The sequence below is a fragment of the Mya arenaria genome, chromosome 1 (assembly GCF_026914265.1).
Source record: "Mya arenaria isolate MELC-2E11 chromosome 1, ASM2691426v1".
NCBI classification, from domain to species: Eukaryota; Metazoa; Mollusca; class Bivalvia; order Myida; family Myidae; genus Mya; species Mya arenaria.
In genome coordinates this window covers 38,874,162-38,894,855 of record NC_069122.1, presented here as the reverse complement: position 1 = coordinate 38,894,855, position 20,694 = coordinate 38,874,162, and the positions used below count along the sequence as shown (strand labels likewise).

Sequence of the window (20,694 nt, the reverse complement as noted above, 5' to 3'; positions counted from 1 at the left end):
TTATACATCTGTTTCACGGGCCTTTGTGGTACGGAAACTCTTTCGATGGTGGAATCTCTGGTCCAATAATTTGTAGATCTGAAATGGAAGTACTCGGTATTATCCGGTATCATTCGGTACTATCCGGTATTGTTCGGTATAATCCGGTATTAAGAGTAACCAGGTTAATATATCTATCTTATTTGATAAAAGTGCAAAACCAAAAATTGAGTCTTTATCTTTTAAAGCTGCACTCTCACAGATTTACCGTTTCTACAAGTTTTTTTTTTATTTTTTGTCTTGGAAAGAGCAAATGTTTGCGTATATATCTGCAAACCAATGAAAAAAGATTGCTGACAATAGTTCAGATCGCAGATTTGCATATTTCCGTTTTCGTTACTAACGGTTTAAGAAAATGCATAAAACATTTTTGAACTTAAATATAAAAGTCTGCGATCTATTTTTTGTCAGCAGTCTTATATCACTAGTTTCCATGGATTTTCGCAAAAATTCGCTCGTTCCAAGACAAAAAAAAAAGTTGTCAAAACGTTCAATCTGTGAGAGTGCAGCTTTAAATGGTTACACAAAAACTATACATAAGGCAGTCATACATAACAATGACATTAAGTGCATGTAGGATACTATATATATAATTCGATAGATAAACACATGATAGTGCGATCAAACCTGATAAGGGCCCTAAAAAGACTAGGCCACTCTATCCAAGATCATACCATATTGTTTCTATGTTAAACGTCCGCGGACGGATAGGTTTTGGGCTCCCTGGTCGAAAAAAAACACAACACATTTAATAATTCTGATCATCAATCTTGCAATCTTGCCAAACTTTCCATTCCATTCCTTCGATTTCCTTTTACTATATTTCCACTACAGAGCACAGGACTAGGGAAGCTCTTGTGTCAATATTATACATAGGTTGTCATTCATTTAGTTTTCGTGTTTTCCCGGGGGCTGCATTTTTCAGGATAGATAGATAGGTTTTCGTACTAAAGGTTGACGCTAAACATAAAAACAATGTGGTAAGGCACATTACAAACTTCAGTCGAGACTCGCTATGTCGAACTATGTTATCTCGATTGTCTGGTTATGTCGAACTTTTTCGAATGAGTCTAATTTAGTTATACACTTTTTTGTTTCGGTTATATCGAATACTCGTTGTCTCGAAGTAATTCCCGATGTCCATACGACAAGGGCACAATCACTGACAAATTCAATTACCTGTTCCATGATGAAGGCGTATTTCCGATGTTGTTTGTACTTCCGGGAGCCATCGAGGATAGTTTCCTCGTGGCCCGAACTGAGCCTTGCTCTGAGGTAACGCCAGCAGGCAACCTCCAAGTCCCCGAGCTCGAATTGACACGCGCCACAAAGCAGACCTGGAAGAAAGATACATACTTTATCAACCAAATTACACAGATAATCGAAACTTGCACGCTAAACCCGAACCCCGCCGAAAGTTGACGTCTGCATGTCCAAATAGATTGGTTATGAATTTTAGATAAATCATGTCTTTCGAATTTACACATTGTATTGCTCGCAAGAACGTTTTCTCATTCTTAAAATTTATATTAAAGGACGATTAAGTTAAGCGTCAAAGACACATTTTGAGTTAATTTTTTTTTGTTCAGTGTGAAAAGGTGTATACCTTCTAAATAAAATATTATTTATGTTAATAAAAATGTTTTACCTGTAACAGTTAAATCAGTGATGGTAGCGGCCCCGCAGTGAATGAACTGTATCAACATTCGGAACACCTCGGCCTCGTACTTGTGTACCGGTATCGTCAGACGTACTCCGAAGGATGACGGCCCTTCTAATTTCTTGATATGGTTGTAGATTAGCTGGTACATCACCCTGTCAAGTACAATAAGTCAGTAATTGACTGGTTTATCAGAACTCTTTTTAAGTTAACAACGTTGTCTACGAAATAGTTGATGCTGCTCATGTAACACAAATGCAGATGAAACAGTAGTCTCAAATCATGTTAGAAATACTGCAGATCACAAGATCAGAGTTGACTGTTAACAACGATCACGTTAACAACGCTGTTAACTTTAACAAAGTTCTGAAGAACGGCTCGTTGTTTACATATATATATATATATATATATATATATCAAAAGTTTAAGAAAATATATTTAAAAAGAACCCAGAGGGAACCCACTAAATTCAGCAAATCAGCTATGTTCCAAGCAAAATGATCAAGTTCAAATTATAGTAAACTATTGTATGTTTTGCAAATAGTCAATTAATCTAACAAAAAATTCTGCCAAAAAAAATCCAACACAAGTTGATCTAATATATATGATTCATTAATCATATTACACAATTTCTTTTTGAAAAGTTTAAATTATTTAAAGTATACCATTTTTGAATAAATTAAAATGCATATAGTCATTATAAATATGATATACAACTGTATCGGTAGAAAGAAATGAAAACGTTTCTCATGTAGGACATTTAATGTGTACATACGTGCTTCTTGTAGCCAAGATTGAGCGTACACCATGTACAGGCGTGTTGTCTGTTCCAACCAGGAATGTGACGTCACACATCTCGGGCATGTTGAGAATTAGCTTCAAACTCTCGCACAAGGTTTTCATGCTACTGACGCGTGCTCGCACCTGATGTCCTACATTTGGGCACATGGGTTTATGTTTAGACGGGCACGATGCGTTTTGTGACATCATACATTCATCTGAATCGACGTCTGATACGTCAACGTCTGCTGAATCGTATCCCGATGAGTAATCTAGAATTATTTAATAACCAAAAGGTTAACTTCTTACAGGCAAAATTGTACTAAACATTGAATGGACCAAAATTCTCAATCAATACTTTTAACAATAATGCCTTGTGATCATAATATATATATTCTGATATATATTGTTATTATTTTTTTATGCTCAACAATGTCTTCTTAAAACTAGATAATAAATTTATAACAAATTCACATAAAACTTTTCATAACTTTACTTAAATTTGCATATTAAGCAAGCTGCATAGTTATGCTTTAGAGAATAATTAAGTAAATACTGTATAGAAAATACAAGAAAGATAACTACCATCTAGAGCGTGGTTGAAATGTTCCTCACAATCTGAATTATCTTCCTCCATCAAAGGTTGAAGGTCCTCTACAATAGATTCCATGTTTTCAGCTATAGGTCTTTCGTTTTTAATTTAAAGGTGTATTTTGTGATCAATAGAAGTTTTGTAGTTTTATGTAAAAAACATCTGTAATATATACACCAAAATGCTGATAAATGAACGGCTCTAATACCCTAGGCAATTTCATTGGTCGGTCGGTGCTGAATGTGCGAAATTTCAGTTTGGTATTGTGTCGATAATTGTTTTTAATTGCCATCAATGAAATGATAGACGCACATTTTGCTTAATCAAACAATGCGTGAGAAAAGAGCATGTATTTTTCACACCTTGTACAGTAAGAAAGATGGTCACACAAATTGCAATTACATCAACATTGAGAGTAGACATCTACATTGTCATCTTTGAGAGTACAATTTTAGGAGAATGTCGTAATTAGAAAAATTCAACAAGTTTGAGTGCTTGACTTTTCATTTTAGGTCCATGAAAAACAATCGCGTTTTTAATGGATGTCACAACCACAACTAGAAGCAACAGTGTTTGACCATGATTGTTTCATTAATATACAGACAGACAATTTATTTTGACTTGTACAATGTACATCGTCAACAACACATAATGATATAACATATAATGTAAACGTGTATATAAAGTAACAGATAATGCAAACAAATGAGTATATATATATACAAAAGTATTCAATACTTCTAAGTAATTAAATTAAATAAACTAATATATATATATACAAATACCCCCACTATCTCTTTTAGCGTTCCTATGCTGAAATTTACGATAAAAATTATGCAATTTATACCCCTTTAATTCAATATTGAAATGACAGTTCACCCCCGTCGTGTCCCTACGTCCGCACCGGCTTGTCGTCCACGTACAGGGTGTCAAAGGTGATCCACGCACGCTTACCCTCCTTCCTGGCGTCCTTCATCTTGGGCACTAAACGTCGTCGTTTGTCCATCACTTCCGGCGGAAGTATGTACATTTGACCTTTTATTATCCCAAGAAATATCACCCAAAGCTAACCTTTAATAAGATCAAATACATGTACATTCTGCTACATTTGCAACTGGTCGAAAGCTCGAGTTATATTGGGAGTGTATTTTACCTTTGGCCTTGATGTAAGTCACGTTTTTCCCGTGCTTATTTGTAAATACAAGTATAAAATAACTGAGATGCATTAGACCAAATAATTCCCTCACAATTTGCATACGGTTATAAATCATTTGAATGTCATTATGACTCTACATGCGGGCAAGAACATTAATTTCCATATTATCATAACACTGACATCACGGGTGGACTGAGGGGTGAGTCTGGACATGCGATCAATGAAATTTAGTTCCATCTTACCACATCGCTGACATCACGGGTGGACGAAGGGGGAAGACTTGACAGGCGTGCAGGAACATTTAGTGCAATCTTACCACAACACTGACTTTACGAGTGGACTGAGGAGTAAGACTGGACAGACGTGCGAGAACATTTAGTTCCATATTACCACACCATTGACATCACGGGTTGACCAAAGGGTGAGACTGGACAGGTGTGCGGAAACATTAAGTTCCATCTAACCACAGCACTGACATCACGGTAAGACTGTGGGTTGAGACTGGACAAGTGTGCGAGAACATTTAGTTCCTTCTAACTACCGCACTGACATCACGGGTGGAATTGAGGGATAAAACTGGGCAAGCGTGCGAGAACATTTATTTCCATCTGACCACAGCACTGACATCACGGTTGGACTGAGGGGTGAGACAGGACAGACGTGCGAGAACATTTAATTCCATCTTACCACAGCACAGACCTCGCGGGAGGACTGAGGGGTGAGACTTAACAAGCGTACGAGAATAGTTCCATCTTACCACCGCACTGACATCACGTGTGGACTGATGGGTGATACTGGACAGGCGTGCGGGAACAATTATTTCAATCTTACCACAGCACTGACATCACGTGTGGACTGAGGGGTGAGACTGGGCAGGCGTGCAGGAACAATTAGTTCAATCTTACCACAGCACTAACATCACGTGTGGACTGAGAGGTGAGACTGGACAGGCGTGCGGGAAGATTTAGTTCCATTTAACCACTATATTGACATCACGGGTGGACTGAGGGGTGAGACTGGACAGGCGTGCGAGAACATTTAGTTCCATCTAACCACAGCACCACAAACATCACGGTGGACTGAGGGGTGAGACTGGACAGGGTGTGGGGGCATTTAGTTCCATCTGACCACAGCCCTGACATCACGGGTGGACTGAGGTGTGATACTGGACAGGCGTGCGAGAACATTTAGTTCCATCTAACCACAGCACTGACATCACGAATGGACTGAGGAGTGAGACTGGACATGCGTGCGAGAACATTTATTTCCATCTAACCACAGCGCTGACATCCCGGGTGGACTGAGGGGTGAGAAAACACTGGCGACTGGAGACTTTAAATGAGTATATCGCCAGGCGTTAAACAAACACAACTAAAGTTGTAGAGTCAATCATAATTTTATTACAGCAAATTCTTTAACAATCGTGTAACAATAACAAAATCACAGTTTAATATGAGCAAACATTCATCCCCCCCCCATTCTTTATTGAATGTCTTCCATTCATTCGATTACTAGTAGTTCTTTAGCACTATATACTATCATATCTTCCATCATGTTTAGAATTTAGGAGATCCTTTTTCCGTTGGAATGCTAATTAGAATTATAGTTTATATACATCTTACAACTGTCTGACTATGCTAGCTATGTCAATTCATTCGAATTATTTGATTCACTTTCATCGAATTATATTTCTCACCCTTGACACGCAATATTATTCTTGTTAAATACGTGTTTATATTTTATGTTTACTATGAAAACTATGTACAGTTTAATGCTGCACCCTCTCAGAATGACCGTTTTGACTTATTATTTTTTTTGTCATCGAATGAGTCATTCTTTTGCGTAAATGTCTGGAAACCAGAGGTTCAAGACTGCTGACAAAGAAATCATTTCACAATTTTTAGTAATTATGTCCGAAAATGTTGTGTTTTATGGCTAAAAGCGTTACTAACGCTTCAAGAATTTTTTTCACAGGGTTTTCAAACAATTCAGATCCCTTCTATTGAGAGTTATCTTTTATATGACTGCATTGAAGGCATTGATACCAAAATCAGCTGATTCTGAGACAAAAATGGACTATCATATCTTCCATCATGTTTAGAATTTAGGAGATCCTTTTCCGTTGGAATGCTATTTACAATAATTGTTTATATACATCTTACAACTGTCTGACTATGCTAGCTATGTCAATTCATTCGAATTATTTGATTCACAAATCAGCTGATTCTGAGACAAAAATGTCAAAACAATCAATATGTGAGAGTGCACCTTTAAGATAAATGCTCTGCTTTGTTCTGTTCATGACATCTACTTGTATCTGTAGTTCATCCTCTATACATCTGTTTCACGGGCCTTTGTGGTACGGGAACTCTTTCGATGGTGGAATCTCTGGTCCAATAATTTGTAGATCTGAAATGGAAGTACTCGGTATTATTCGGTATCATTCGGTACTATCCGGTTTTATTCGGTATTAAGAAAAAACAGGTTAATATATCTATCTTATTTTATAAAAGTGCAAAACCAAAAATTGAGTCTTTATCTTTTAAAGCTGCACTCTCACAGATTTACCGTTTCTACAAGTTTATTTTTTATTTTTTGTCTTGGAAAGAGCAAATGTTTGCGTATATATCTGCAAACCAATGAAAAAAGATTGCTGACAAAAGTTCAGATCGCAGATTTGCATATTTCCGTTTTTGTTACTAACGGTTTAAGAAAATGCATAAAACATTTTTGAACTTAAATATAAAAGTCTGCGATCTAATTTTTTGTCAGCAGTCTTATATCACTAGTTTCCATGGATTTTCGCAAAAATTCGCTCGTTCCAAGACAAAAAAAGTTGTCAAAACGTTCAATCTGTGAGAGTGCAGCTTTAAATGGTTACACAAAAACTATGCAGTCATACATAACAATGACATTAAGTGCATGTAGGATACTATATATATAATTCGATAGATAAACACATGATAGTGCGATCAAACCTGATAAGGGTCCTAAAAAGACTATACCACTCTAATTCTGATCATCAATCTTGCAATCTTGCCAAACTTTCCATTCCATTCCTTCGATTTCCTTTTACTATATTCTCACTACAGAGCACAGGACTAGGGAAGCTCTTGTGTCTATATCATACATAGGATGTCATTCATTTAGTTTTCGTTTTTTCCCCGGGGCTCGTTTTTTTCAGGATAGATAGACAGGTTTTCGTACTAAAGGTTGACGCTAAACATAAAAACAATGTGGTAAGGCACATTACAAACTTCAGTCGAGACTCGCTATGTCGAACTATGTTATCTCGATTGTCTGGTTATGTCGAACATTTTCGAATGAGTCTAATTTAGTTATACACTTTTTTGTTTCGGTTATATCGAATGCTCGTTGTCTCGAAGTAATTCCCGATGTCCATACGACAAGGGCACAATCACTGACAAACTCAATTACCTGTTCCATGATGAAGGCGTATTTCCGATGTTGTTTGTACTTCCGGGAGCCATCGAGGATAGTTTCCTCGTGGCCCGAACTGAGCCTTGCTCTGAGGTAACGCCAGCAGGCAACCTCCAAGTCCCCGAGCTCGAATTGACACGCGCCACAAAGCAGACCTGGAAGAAAGATACATACTTTATCAACCAAATTACACAGATAATCGAAACTTGCACGCTAAACCCGAACCCCGCCGTAAGTTGGCGTCTGCATGTCCAAATAGATTGGTTATGAATTTTAGGTAAATCATGTCTTTCGAATTTACACATTGTATTGCTCGCAAGAACATTTTCTCATTCTTAAAATTTATATTAAAGGACGATTTAGTTAAGAGTCAAGGACACATTTTGAGTTAAACATTTTTTGTTCAGTGTGAAAAGGTGTATACCTTCTAAATAAAATATTATTTATGTTAATAAAAATGTTTTACCTGTAACAGTTAAATCAGTGATGGTAGCGGCCCCGCAGTGAATGAACTGTATCAACATTCGGAACACCTCGGCGTCGTACTTGTGTACCGGTATCGTCAGACGTACTCCGAAGGATGACTGCCCTTCTAATTTCTTGATATGGTTGTGGATTAGCTGGTACATCACCCTGTCAAGTACAATAAGTCAGTAATTGACTGGTTTATCAAAACTCTTTTTAAGTTAACAACGTTGTCTACGAAATAGTTGATGCCGCTCATGTAACACAAATGCAGATGAAACAGTAGTCTCAAATCATGTTAGAAATACTGCAGATCACAAGGGTATAATGTATCCATTAAATTTTGAGAGCAGGTCAGAGTTGACGTTAACAACGATCACGTTAACAACGCTGTTAACTTTAACAAAGTTCTGAACAATGGCTCGTTGTTTATATATATATATATATATATATATATATATATATATATATATATATCAAAAGTTTAAGAAAATATATTTAAAAAGAACCCAGAGGGAACCCACTAAATTCAGCAAATCAGCTATTTTCCAAGCAAAATGATCAAGTTCAAATTATAGTAAACTATTGTATGTTTTGCAAATCAGTCAATTAATCTAACAAAATATTGTGACAAAAAAAAAATCCAACACAAGTTGATCTAATATATATGATTCATTAATCATATTACACAATTTCTTTTTGAAAAGTTTAAATTATTTAAAGTATACCATTTTTGAATAAATTAAAATGCATATAGTCATTATAAATATGATATACAACTGTATCGGTAGAAAGAAATGAAAACGTTTCTCATGTAGGACATTTAATGTGTACATACGTGCTTCTTGTAGCCAAGATTGAGCGTACACCATGTACAGGCGTGTTGTCTGTTCCAACCAGGAATGTGACGTCACACATCTCGGGCATGTTGAGAATTAACTTCAAACTCTCGCACAAGGTTTTCATGCTACTGACGCGTGCTCGCACCTGATGTCCTACATCTGGGCACATGGGTTTATGTTTAGACGGGCACGATGCGTTTTGTGACATCATACATTCATCTGAATCGACGTCTGATACGTCAACGTCTGCTGAATCGTATCCCGATGAGTAATCTAGAATATTTAATAACAAAAGGTTAACTTTTTACAGGCAAAATTTTACTAAACATTGAATGGACCAAAATTCTCAATCAATTCATTTAACAATAATGCCTTGTGATCATAATAGATATATTCTGATATATATTATTATTTTTTTATGCTCAACAATGTCTTCTTAAAACTAGATAATAAATTTATAACAAATTCACATAAAACTTTTCATAACTTTACTTAAATTTGCATATTAAGCAAGCTGCATAGTTATGCTTTAGAGAATAATTAAGTAAATACTGTATAGAAAATACAAGAAAGATAACTACCATCTAGAGCGTGGTTGAAATGTTCCTCACAATCTGAATTATCTTCCTCCATCAAAGGTTGAAGGTCCTCTACAATAGATTCCATGTTTTCAGCTATAGGTCTTTCGTTTTTAATATAAAAGTGTATTTTGTGATCAATAGACGTTTTGCAGTTTTATGTAAAAAACATCTGTAATATATACACCAAAATGCTGATAAATGAACGGCTCTAATACCCTAGGCAATTTCATTGGTCGGTCGGTGCTGAATGTTCGAAATTTTAGTTTGGCTTTGTGTCGATAATTGTTTTTAATTGCCATCAATGAAATGATAGACGCACATTTTACTTAATCAAAACAATGCGTGAGAAAAGAGCATGTATTTTTCACACCTTGTATCGATAGAAAGATGGTCACACAAATTGCAATTACATCAGCATTGAGAGTAGACATCTACATATGTCATCTTTGAGAGTACAATTTTAGGAGAATGCCATAAATTAGGAAAATGCGTCAAATTTGAATGATCGACTTGTCTTTATGGTCCATGAAAAATCATGTTTCGCGTTTTTATTGGACGTGACAAATCAGCTCCTTTAAAAAAGAAGAAAACAACAAATCAATCAAACAAAAAATAAAGACACAGCCATAACACCAAACAACAGCATTTTGACCATAACTTTTAAAGTTATAGTCATGTGCATTCGACCTTTTAGATTCACCTGGTGCACCCCCCCCCCCCCCCCTAATATCGCCCTAGAATACTTTTTATTTTAATATAGAAGAAAAGTAATAAAATACGCTCATAAGGCACCATTTCGGACTAGAAATTGTTCAAATTTTCTTTGGGAGGACCCCCATTCCCCTGTCAACACTTTAAACCAAATAAATTTCGTTTCTGAGGGAGGGGCGCAAGTCAAAAAAGTAACGCCGTTCCTAACGTCGAATCCTGGATCCGCCCCTGTTTAAGTAGATCAGATACACGTACATCGTGTAAACGCAGTTCACAATAAGCATACGTCATTGCTCTACGCAGCTGAGAGAACCTTCACTTTCATAATGACATAAAGAGCTCGTGCAACTTCTACGTCTGGGTGTGCGTGCGAGAACATTAGTTCCATCTAACCACAGCACTGTCATCACGGGTGGACTGAGGGGTGAGACTGGACAAGCTTGCGAGAACATTTAGTTCCATCTTACCACCGCAATGGCATTACGGGTAGACTGAGGGATGAGACTGGACATGCGTGCGAGAACATTTAGTTCCATCTTACCACAACACTGACATCACGGTGGACTGAGGGGTAAGACTGGACCGGCGCACAAGAACATTTAGTTCCATCTAACCACAATACTGACATCACGGGTGGACTGAGGGGTGAGACTGGACAGACGTGCGAGAACATTAAGTTCCATTTAACCACAACACTGACATCACGGGTGGACTGAGGGGTGAGACTGGACATGCGTGCGAAAATATTTAGTTCCATCTACACACAATACTGACACCACGGGTGGACTGAGGGATGAGACTGGACAGACGTGCGAGAACATTAAGTTCCATCTTACCCATCTGTAACTTGGTTGAGGTTTTCCTTTTTTTCTTTCCATTTTTGAGTAATTTCTAAAAAAAGCTGTCAGTGGTACAAAAATCATTTAAAACGCATTATACATGAAACTATATATATTTGTTAATTGTTTATGTATGTGTGTGTGTGTTCTATATTTCTGTAATGTGACGATGAGCTGTTTATTCTTAAGTCAAAAATAAATTTTCTGTTCTGTTCTATATTTGTTTCAGATATGATTGTTTCCACACTTAATCGATTTGAAGTTTGCCTGATAAAATAGTGTTATGTAACCTATTTAGCTGTCACATATTGAATGTTATCTGTACACGGTCATGTGATTATCATGTGACCTGGATGATCACATGAGTTTAACTTTTGTACTTATCTACGGGCGAGCAGGCTTTATATAAAGGTGGATACCATCGTTTTCTGTTGAAAAGTTCGTTCTACCGTACAGACAAAGGATATAAACAACTTTGCAATGAAGGCCTTTATTCTCCTACTGACAGTTGGGACAGCTTGCTGTCTGAAGTTTGACTTCCATGATCATTACTTCACGGAGGCGTTCGTTAACTACCATAACTCAAGGTCTGATGTCACGTGGAAGGCTACCACAGAGAACTTCAAGAATGTTCCAGCGGTTGGCAGAATGAACTACGTTAAGGACCTTTGTGGAACATTTTCTGCCCCGGAAGAACAGCGGCTCCCTGTTAAGGATATCGAGGTCACAAGCGTCCCTGACTCATTTGATGCCCGTACCCAGTGGCCAAACTGCCCATCCTTGAAGGAGGTTCGAGACCAGGGTGCCTGTGGATCATGCTGGGCTTTTGGGTGTGTCGAGGCTGCCACGGATAGAATTTGCGTGCAGTCCGGAGGAAAGATGAACTTCCACATCTCTGCTGAGGACCTAACCAGCTGTTGCCACACTTGCGGAAATGGATGTAATGGAGGATTCTTGGAGGGTGCCTGGAACTATTTGAAACATGATGGTCTTGTAACTGGTGGACAGTACAACAGCAAACAGGGTTGCCAGCCATACGAGATTAAGGCATGCGATCACCACGTCGTTGGCAAACTTGCCCCATGCAAGGGAGATGGCCCCACACCTCGCTGTAAAAAAACCTGTGAGGCGGGATATAACAACACATTTGAGAAGGACAAGCACTATGCCACGTCTGCCTACGCTGTGGAGGGTGTTGAGAAGATTCAGACAGAAATCATGACCAACGGTCCTGTAGAGGCTGCGTTCACTGTGTATGCTGATTTCCCAACATATAAGTCAGGCGTATATCAGCATAAGACTGGCGGTGCCCTTGGAGGTCATGCCATCAAGATTCTGGGCTGGGGCGTAGAGGATAGCACCCCATATTGGCTTGTTGCTAACTCCTGGAACGAGGACTGGGGTGACCAGGGATTCTTCAAGATTTTGCGCGGTCAAGATGAGTGCGGTATCGAGTCCAACATCGTCGCTGGTATGATGAAACTGGCCTAGAACACTAGGGTGACACATGGACATTCCATTCTGGTGCATTTGTTATTCCACTTTGGTGCCATTGTTTAACAAAGCTATGCAAGTTTTTGAAGGAAAATATCATTGTCAGAGATTGTTACTTGATAAAAATAACTTGATTGCTTCATCCAAATGTTAATTTCAATGTTTTTTTGCCCAATTAACCATTAAGATATGTAAAAGTTATCTGACAAAATGGGTATTTCATGATTATAATTGTGATAGGTACCTGTAGTGCGCTCCATTGCTGTAAACTGGTAAACTGTGTTTTAAAGCTTTCCATTTATGTCATAATTCCCTTTTTAATAGAGATTTTTTTATTGTCATCAATATATATATATATTTGATACACATGCTATTGAGTGCAATAAAAAAACTTAATATCAAAAAAAGAGTTCCATCTTACCACAACACTGACATCAAGGGTGGACTGAGGGGTGAGACTGGACAGGCGTGCGAGAACATTTAGTTCCATTTAACCATCGCACTGACATCACGGGTAGACTGACGGGTGAGACTTGATATGCGTGCGAGAACATTTAGTTCCATTTAACCATCGCACTGATATCACGGGTAGAGTGAGGGGTGAGACTTGATATGCGTGCGAGAACATTTAGTTTCATTTAACCATCGCACTGATATCACGGGTAGACTGAGGGGTGAGACTTGATATGCGTGCGAGAACATTTAGTTCCATTTAACCATCGGACTGATATCACGGGTAGACTGAGGGGTGAGACTGGACATGAGTTCGAGAACAATTAGTTCCATCTTACCACAACACTGACATCACGGATGGACTGAGGGGTGAGACTGGACAGGCGTGCGAGTACATGTAGTTTCATCTTACCACAACACTGACATCACGTATGGACAGCGGGGTGACACTGGACAAGCGTGCGAGAACATTAGGTTTAATGTGACCACACCACTGACATAACGGGTGGACTGAGAGGTAGGCTGGACATGCGTGCGAGAAAATTTAGTTCCATCTAACTACTGCACTAACATCACGGATGGACTGAGGGTTGAGACTGGACATACGTGCAAGACCTTAAGGTTTAATGTGGCCACAGCACTGACATAACGGGTGGACTGAGAGGTAGGCTGGTCATGCGTGCGAGAAAATTTAGTTCCATCTTACAACTGCACTGACATCACGGGTGGACTGAGGGGTGAGACTGGATAGACGTGCGAGAGTATTAAGTTCCATCTTACCACAACACTGACATCAAGGGTGAACTGAGGGGTGAGACTGGACAGGCGTGCGAGAACATATAGTTCCATCTCACCATAATACTGACATCACGAATGGACTGAGCGTTGAGACTGTACATGCGTGCGAGAACATTTTGTTTCATCTTAAAATAGCACTGGTATCACGGATGTACTTAGGGGTGATACTCGACAAGCATACGAGAACATTAAGTTCCATCTAACCACAGCACTGACATCACGGATGAACTGAGGGGTGAGGCTGGACATGCGTGTGAGAACATTTAGTTCAATCTAACCACAACACTGGCATCACAGGTGGACTGAGAGGTGAGACTGGACAGGCATGAGAGAACATTTAGCTCCATTTAACCACAGCACTGACATCACGGTGGATTGAAGGGTGAGAATGGTCATGCGTGCGAGAAAATTTAGTTCCATCTTACCACAGAATTGACATCACGGGTGGACTGATTGGTGAGACGGGTCATTCGTGCGAGAACATTTAGTTCCATCTTACCATCGCATTGACATCACGGGTGGACTGAGGGGTGAGATTGGACAGGCGTGCGAGAACATTTAGTTTCATCTTACCACAGCACTGACAGCACGGGATGACTGAAGGGTGAGACTGGTCATGCGTGCGAGAACATTTAGTTCCATCTTACCGCGGCGCTGACATCACGGGTGGACTAGGGGGTGAGACCTGGACAGGCGTGCGAGTACATTTAGTTTCATCTTACCACACCACTGACATCACGGGTTGACTAGGGGGTGAGACTGGACAGACGCGCGAGATAATTTAGTCCCATTTAACCACAGCACTGACATCGCGTGTTGACTGAGAGGTGATACTGGACAGGCTCGCGAGAGAATTTAGTCCCATTTAACCACAGCACTGACATAGCGGGTGGACTGAGGGTTGATACTGGACAGGTGCGCTAGATAATTTAGTCCCATCTAACCACAGCACTGACATCTTGGATAGACTGAGGGGTGATACTGGACAGGCGCGCGAGATAATTTATTCTCCCACCTCAGATAAGTAGATCCAATAATTTAACCATGCTAGATATTCTTATCTTGCCCACGGGTGAAGATAAAATGCCCGTATGGAACTCCTTTTTAACGGTCACCACATTATAATAACCTCCCTTGTTGAAGACTGTCGGCAGTAGCATCAAGGAAACCTTGTCTGATGGTAATATTTAGAACGCTAGTTAATTATTTCTCGCTTCAAATGCCACCATAAAACAGTTTTCACGCACCATTTAAGAAAAAATGCTTCATTTTCCTTAGAACTATTTAAAAAGACCGATTTGACTATTCACAATAACTGGATCACTGCGCGGGTATCCATGACAACCACGTGCTATCGCATATCCATACGCAATTATTTTCACTAAGCACAAAAGAGTTCCAGCAAAAAAAACATTTTTAATTAATTTTGTTTAACTGAGATGGGAGAAAAAGCATCTACCATAGCCGCTCGTGTCAGATAGTTTCATCCCGACCCTCGCGCAGGGTGTTTTGTGGAAACTCAGTAAACCTCGTTTCCGCAAAACACCCTACGCTCGGGTCGAAATGAACCTATCTTACACTCTCTGCCATGGAAGATACTTATAGTCTCATCCAACCACAGAACTGACATCACGGTTGGACTGAGGGTGAGACTTGACAGACGTGCGAGAACATTTAGTTCCATCTGACCACAGCACTGACATCACAGGTGGACTGAGTGGTGAGACTGGAAAGGAGTGCGAGAACATTTAGTTCCATCTTACCACAGCACTGACATCACGGGTGGACTGAGGAGTGAGACTGGACAGACGTGCGAGAACATTTAGTTCCATCTTACCACAGCACTGACATCACGGGTGGACTGAGGAGTGAGACTGGACAGGCGTGCGAGAACATTTAGTTCAATAAAATCAACACTGACATCACGGGTGGTCTGAGGGGTGAGACTGGACAGACGTGCGAGAACATTAAGTTCCATCTTACCGCGGCGCTCTGACATCACGGGTGGACTAGGGGGGGGGGGAGACTGGACAGGCATGTGAGAACATTTAGTTTCATCTAACCACAGCACTGACATCACGGGTGGATTTAAGGGTGAGAGTGGTCCTGCGTCCAAGACCATTTAGTTCCATCTTACCACAGCACTGACTCCACGAGTGGACTGAAGGGTGAGACTGGCCATTCGTGCGAGAACATTTAGTTCCATCTTACCACTGCGCTGTCATCACGGGTGGACTGAGGGATGAGACTGGACATGCGCGCGAGATAATTTAGTCCCATTTAACCACAGCACTGATATCACCGGCGTACTGAGGATTGAGACTGGACATGCGTTCGAGAATATTTAATCCGGCTGGGTTCTGCCTTCATCACCTAAACTTATATAATTTAAAGTACGCGTGGAAAAAATCTCCTATCAGGAGTAGGCCTGAGTATAATTAGTATATCGCCAGGCGTTAAACAAACACAACTAAAGCTGTAGAGTCAATCATAATTTTATTACAACAAATTCTTCAACAATCGTGTAACAATAACAAAATCACAGCTTATATGAGTATCATTCATTCTTCCTCTGTTACTCTATTGAATGTCTTCCCATCATCCCACTAGGTCTTTAGCACTATATATATTATCATATCTTCCATCATGGTTTGAATGTCGGTCCATTTCCGTTCGAATGTTTTTTATTTACACCATCTGTCTGCCTATGCTAGTTATGTCAATTCATTCGAATTATTTGACCCATTTTCATTCAATTATATTTCACACTCTTGACACGCAATGTTATACTTTTTAATTACGTGCTTATATATGTGTTTATATTTTATATATTATGTTTATGATGAAGTGAAACTATGCATAGCTCATGTCGATAAATGTTCTGCTCTGTTCTGTTAACGACATCTACTTATTTCTTGAGTTCATTCCTTATACATATGTTTCTCGGGCCTTTGTAGTACGGGAACTCTTTCGATGGTGGCATCTCTGGTCCAATAATTTGTAGATCTGAAATAGAATTACTTGGAATTATCCGGTATCATTCGGTACTATCCGGTATCATTTGATATAATCCGGTATTATGAGTAACCAGGTTAATATATCTATTTCTGGTGTTTAAAATCTACATAAGATGTCACGCATTATATTTTAGCATTCGATTTCGTCCCAGGGGTCTATAATTCGTTTATTTTCAGAAAAGCTAAAATGATTTTCGTACTGAGAGTTGAACCTAAACATAAAATCATTTTGGAATGACCCAATGCAAAGTTCAGTCCGATTTCGCTTTGTGGAACTCTGTTATCTCGATGTTCTGAAATGTCGAACTTTTTCGAATGTGTCTAATTTAGTTAAACACCTTAGTTATACACTTTTTTCGGTTAAATCGAATTTTCGTTGTCTCGAAGTATTTCCCGAGGTCCCAACGACTTCAACATGGCGGATTTGGACTGTATATAAAACAGAAACAAGTAAACAAAAGGTACAATCACTGGCAATTTTAATTACCTGTTCCATGATGAAGGCGTATTTCCGATGTTGTTTGTACTTTCGGGAGCCATCGAGGATCGTTTCCCCGTGGCCCGAACTGAGCCTTGCGCTGAGGTAGCGCCAGCAAGCCACCTCCAAGTCCCCGAGCTCGAATTGACACGCGCCACAAAGCAGACCTAGAAGAAAAGATACGAACTGTACCAACTAAGTTACACAGATAATCCAAACTTGCACGATAAACCCGAACTCCGCAGCAAAACTGATTGTTAGTATCATGTACTTCTATTAGTATTGGGTGAAATGTTACAAGCTTTTTATTTTTTGTCTTGGAAAAAGCATTTTTTTGCGTAAATATCTGCGAATCAATGATAAAAGATTGCTGAAAAAGATCAGATCGCAGATTTTCATGTTTCCGTTCGAAAACTTATGTTAAAAATGGATGAAACCGTTACTAAAGGTTTAAGAAAAATGCATAAAACATCAAATTTGGAACTTAAATATAAAATTCTGCGATCTGATCTTTTTCAGCAATCTTTTATCATTGGTTCGCAGATATTTACGCAAACAGTCGCTCGTTCCAAGACAAAACAAAGTTGTGAAAACGTTCAATCTGTGAGAGAACAGCTAAAAGGAGATTTAGCTATCAAGAACACGTTTAAATAAAACATTTTTGTAAATATCGTTCAGCGTAAAATGGTTTATGTTTATAGAAAATGCTGCTTTACCTGTAACAGTTATATCAGTGATAGTAGCGGTCCCGCAATGAATGAACTGTATCAACATTCGGAACACCTCGGCGTCGTACTTGTGTACCGGTATCGTCAGACGTACTCCGAAGGATAACTGCCGTTGTAATTTCTTGATGTGGTTGTAGATTAGCTGGTACATCACTCTGAAAAGTGCAAAAAGTCAATATTGGGCTGATTTATCAGATTTTTGTTTAAGTTAACAACGACACTAACGACAACGTTGTTAACCTTTAAATACGAGATATTTAATGCTGCTCATATCACGCAAATACATGTGAAACAGTAGTATCAAATCTGGAAGAAACACTGCAGATCACAAGTGTATTATGTGTCATTAAATTTTGAGCAGTAAAGATTAACCTGTTAACAACGATCACGTTAACAACGCTGTGAACTTTAACAAAGTTCTGAAGATCGGCTCATTGTCTACATATGTACCAAGGTTCGGACGAAAAGTGTTTTTTTAAAGGAAGGAACACAGTTTATTTAGCAAATAAGTTCAAAGAAAAACGATCTTATAAATATGGCTCCTTCGTCATATTACACCATTTGTGCAAAGGTTTAAGTAACTTAAATTCCACCACCTTGGAATATATTCAGATGTATAGTGTTATTATAAATATGATCTACAACTGTATTGTTACAATATTAATGTTTGTCATGTATGAGATTTAATGTGTACATACGTGCTTCTTGTAGCCAAGATTGAGCGTACACCATGTACTGGCGTGTTGTCTGCCCCAACCAAGAATGTGACGTCACACATCTCGGGCATGTCGAGAATTAGCTTCAAACTCTCGCACAAGGTTTTCGTGCTACTGACGTGTGCTCGCACCTGTTGCCCTACATCTGAGCACGAGGGTCTATGTTTAGACGGGTACGATGCTTTTTGTGACATCATACATTTATCTGAATCAACGTCTGATACGTCAACGTCCGTGGAATCATATCCCGAAGAGGAATCTGAAATCATTTAATAACATATGGGTTAACTTCCTAAAGGCAATATTGTACTAAACATTGAATGGATCCAAATGCTCAATCAATACATTTAACAATAATGTTTTGTGATTATAATAAATATATTCTGATATATATTGTTATGGAATTTCTATGCTCAACATTGTTTTCTTAAAACTAGATAATTAACTTATAACAAAATCACATAAAACTGTTCATAACTTACTTAAATTTGCATATTCGGCAAGCTGCATATTTTAGCTTTAGTGAATCATTCAGTTAATAGTGTATAGAAAATACAAGAAAGATAACTACCATCTAGAGCGTGGTTGAAATATTCCTCACAATCTGAATTATCTTCCTCCATCAAAGGTTGAAGGTCCTCTACAATAGATTCCATGTTTTCAGCTGAAGGTCTTTCGTTTTTAATTTAAAAGTGTATTTTGTGATCAATAGAAGTTTTGTAGTTTTATGTAAAAAACATCTGTAATATATACACCAAAATGCTGGTAAATGAACGGGTCTGATACCCTAGGCAATTTCATTGGTTGGTCGGTGCTGAATCTGCGAAATTTTGGTTTGGCATTATGTCGATAATTGTTTTTTAATTGCCATCAATGAAATGATAGACGCTCATTTTACTTTATCAAACAATGCGTGAGAAAAGAGTATGTATTTTTCACACCTTGTACAGTAGGAGGATGGTCACACAAATTGCAGTTACATTAGCATTGAGAGTAGACATCTACATATGTCATCTTTGCGAGTACAATTTTAGGGGAATGTCGTAATTAGAAAAAATTACGTCAAGTTTGAATGATCGACTTGTCATTTATGATCCATGAAAAATAATGTTTCGCGCTTTTACTGTTTGACGTGACAAATAAGCTCCTTTAAAAAAGAAAAACAACAACAACAACATTCAAACAAAAATAAAGACACAGCCATAACAACACTTATTACGATCAGCCCTTTTAATTATATTACAGCCAGATATTCCTGTTTCAATATATAATTTACGCGACGAGTTGTACATGCGTATATTTTATCGTTATGTTCTTCGTAGAAAGGTGGAAATATTGTTATAATGCTTATTAATACAAACGGTTGTGAATTTATTGGTTTCTTGAAGCTGATTGTCTTTTAAATCATATGTGCATGGACTTTATTATGCAGCTTGTTATAAATTTATAACATACGTAAATCTCTGGCGATTCCGCCATAAATCAGCGCTGCAACATATGATAACTGTATAGCATGTATATATCAGGAGCAGTTTGCACACTGTGAATGTTATGTAAAAGTTTTATAGTCTCTTGTAATTTTATAATAGAATGACCGCATATATATATAAACATATATATCCTGTTTTGTACGTATTATGTTTTAACTGAATTGAATACAATTATGTGGATGAGACTTTAATAAATAAATAAATATATATATATCTGGCGATTCCGCCAAAAATCAGCGCGGCAGCTTGTTATAACTGTATAGCATTCGTGTATCTCTGGATAAATAATAATTTATTACGATTATAAAGTAAGCAATGGAGATAAAGCTACAAAAAGATAAGTATATCTCCATGTATATAATTGAAAAATACGTGTTTAACGCGAACTTTAGGAAACGTTGAGATTTTGGTATT

General features: G+C 38.4%; 4 protein-coding genes across 4 annotated transcripts; 1 reads left to right on the top strand and 3 right to left on the bottom strand.

Annotated features, from left to right (window-relative positions):
* On the bottom strand, positions 1–4,077 carry LOC128227032 (serine-enriched protein-like). Its single transcript, XM_052937208.1, has 6 exons — positions 4,026–4,077; positions 3,065–3,133; positions 2,475–2,751; positions 1,688–1,854; positions 1,219–1,376; positions 1–78 (listed from the first exon to the last, which is right to left on the bottom strand). Exons 1-6 carry the CDS (start codon positions 4,075–4,077, stop codon positions 1–3), a joined length of 801 nt encoding a protein of 266 aa, XP_052793168.1.
* A 2,481-nt stretch (positions 4,078–6,558) lies between these two features.
* On the bottom strand, positions 6,559–9,641 carry LOC128227026 (serine-enriched protein-like). The gene is made up of 5 exons (XM_052937197.1): positions 9,557–9,641; positions 8,972–9,248; positions 8,135–8,301; positions 7,666–7,823; positions 6,559–6,636 (listed from the first exon to the last, which is right to left on the bottom strand). Exons 1-5 carry the CDS (start codon positions 9,639–9,641, stop codon positions 6,559–6,561), a joined length of 765 nt encoding a protein of 254 aa, XP_052793157.1.
* A 1,802-nt stretch (positions 9,642–11,443) lies between these two features.
* Positions 11,444–12,894, top strand: LOC128205708 (cathepsin B-like). Its single transcript, XM_052907649.1, has one exon. The coding sequence runs from the start codon at positions 11,587–11,589 to the stop codon at positions 12,595–12,597; it is 1,011 nt and encodes a 336-aa protein (XP_052763609.1). The 5' UTR covers positions 11,444–11,586; the 3' UTR covers positions 12,598–12,894.
* Positions 12,895–17,119: 4,225 nt separating this feature from the next.
* LOC128227018 (serine-enriched protein-like) lies at positions 17,120–19,446 on the bottom strand. Its single transcript, XM_052937183.1, has 5 exons — positions 19,362–19,446; positions 18,773–19,049; positions 18,063–18,229; positions 17,356–17,513; positions 17,120–17,161 (listed from the first exon to the last, which is right to left on the bottom strand). The coding sequence occupies exons 1-5, from the start codon at positions 19,444–19,446 to the stop codon at positions 17,120–17,122; spliced, it is 729 nt and encodes a 242-aa protein (XP_052793143.1).
* Positions 19,447–20,694: the final 1,248 nt, after the last annotated feature.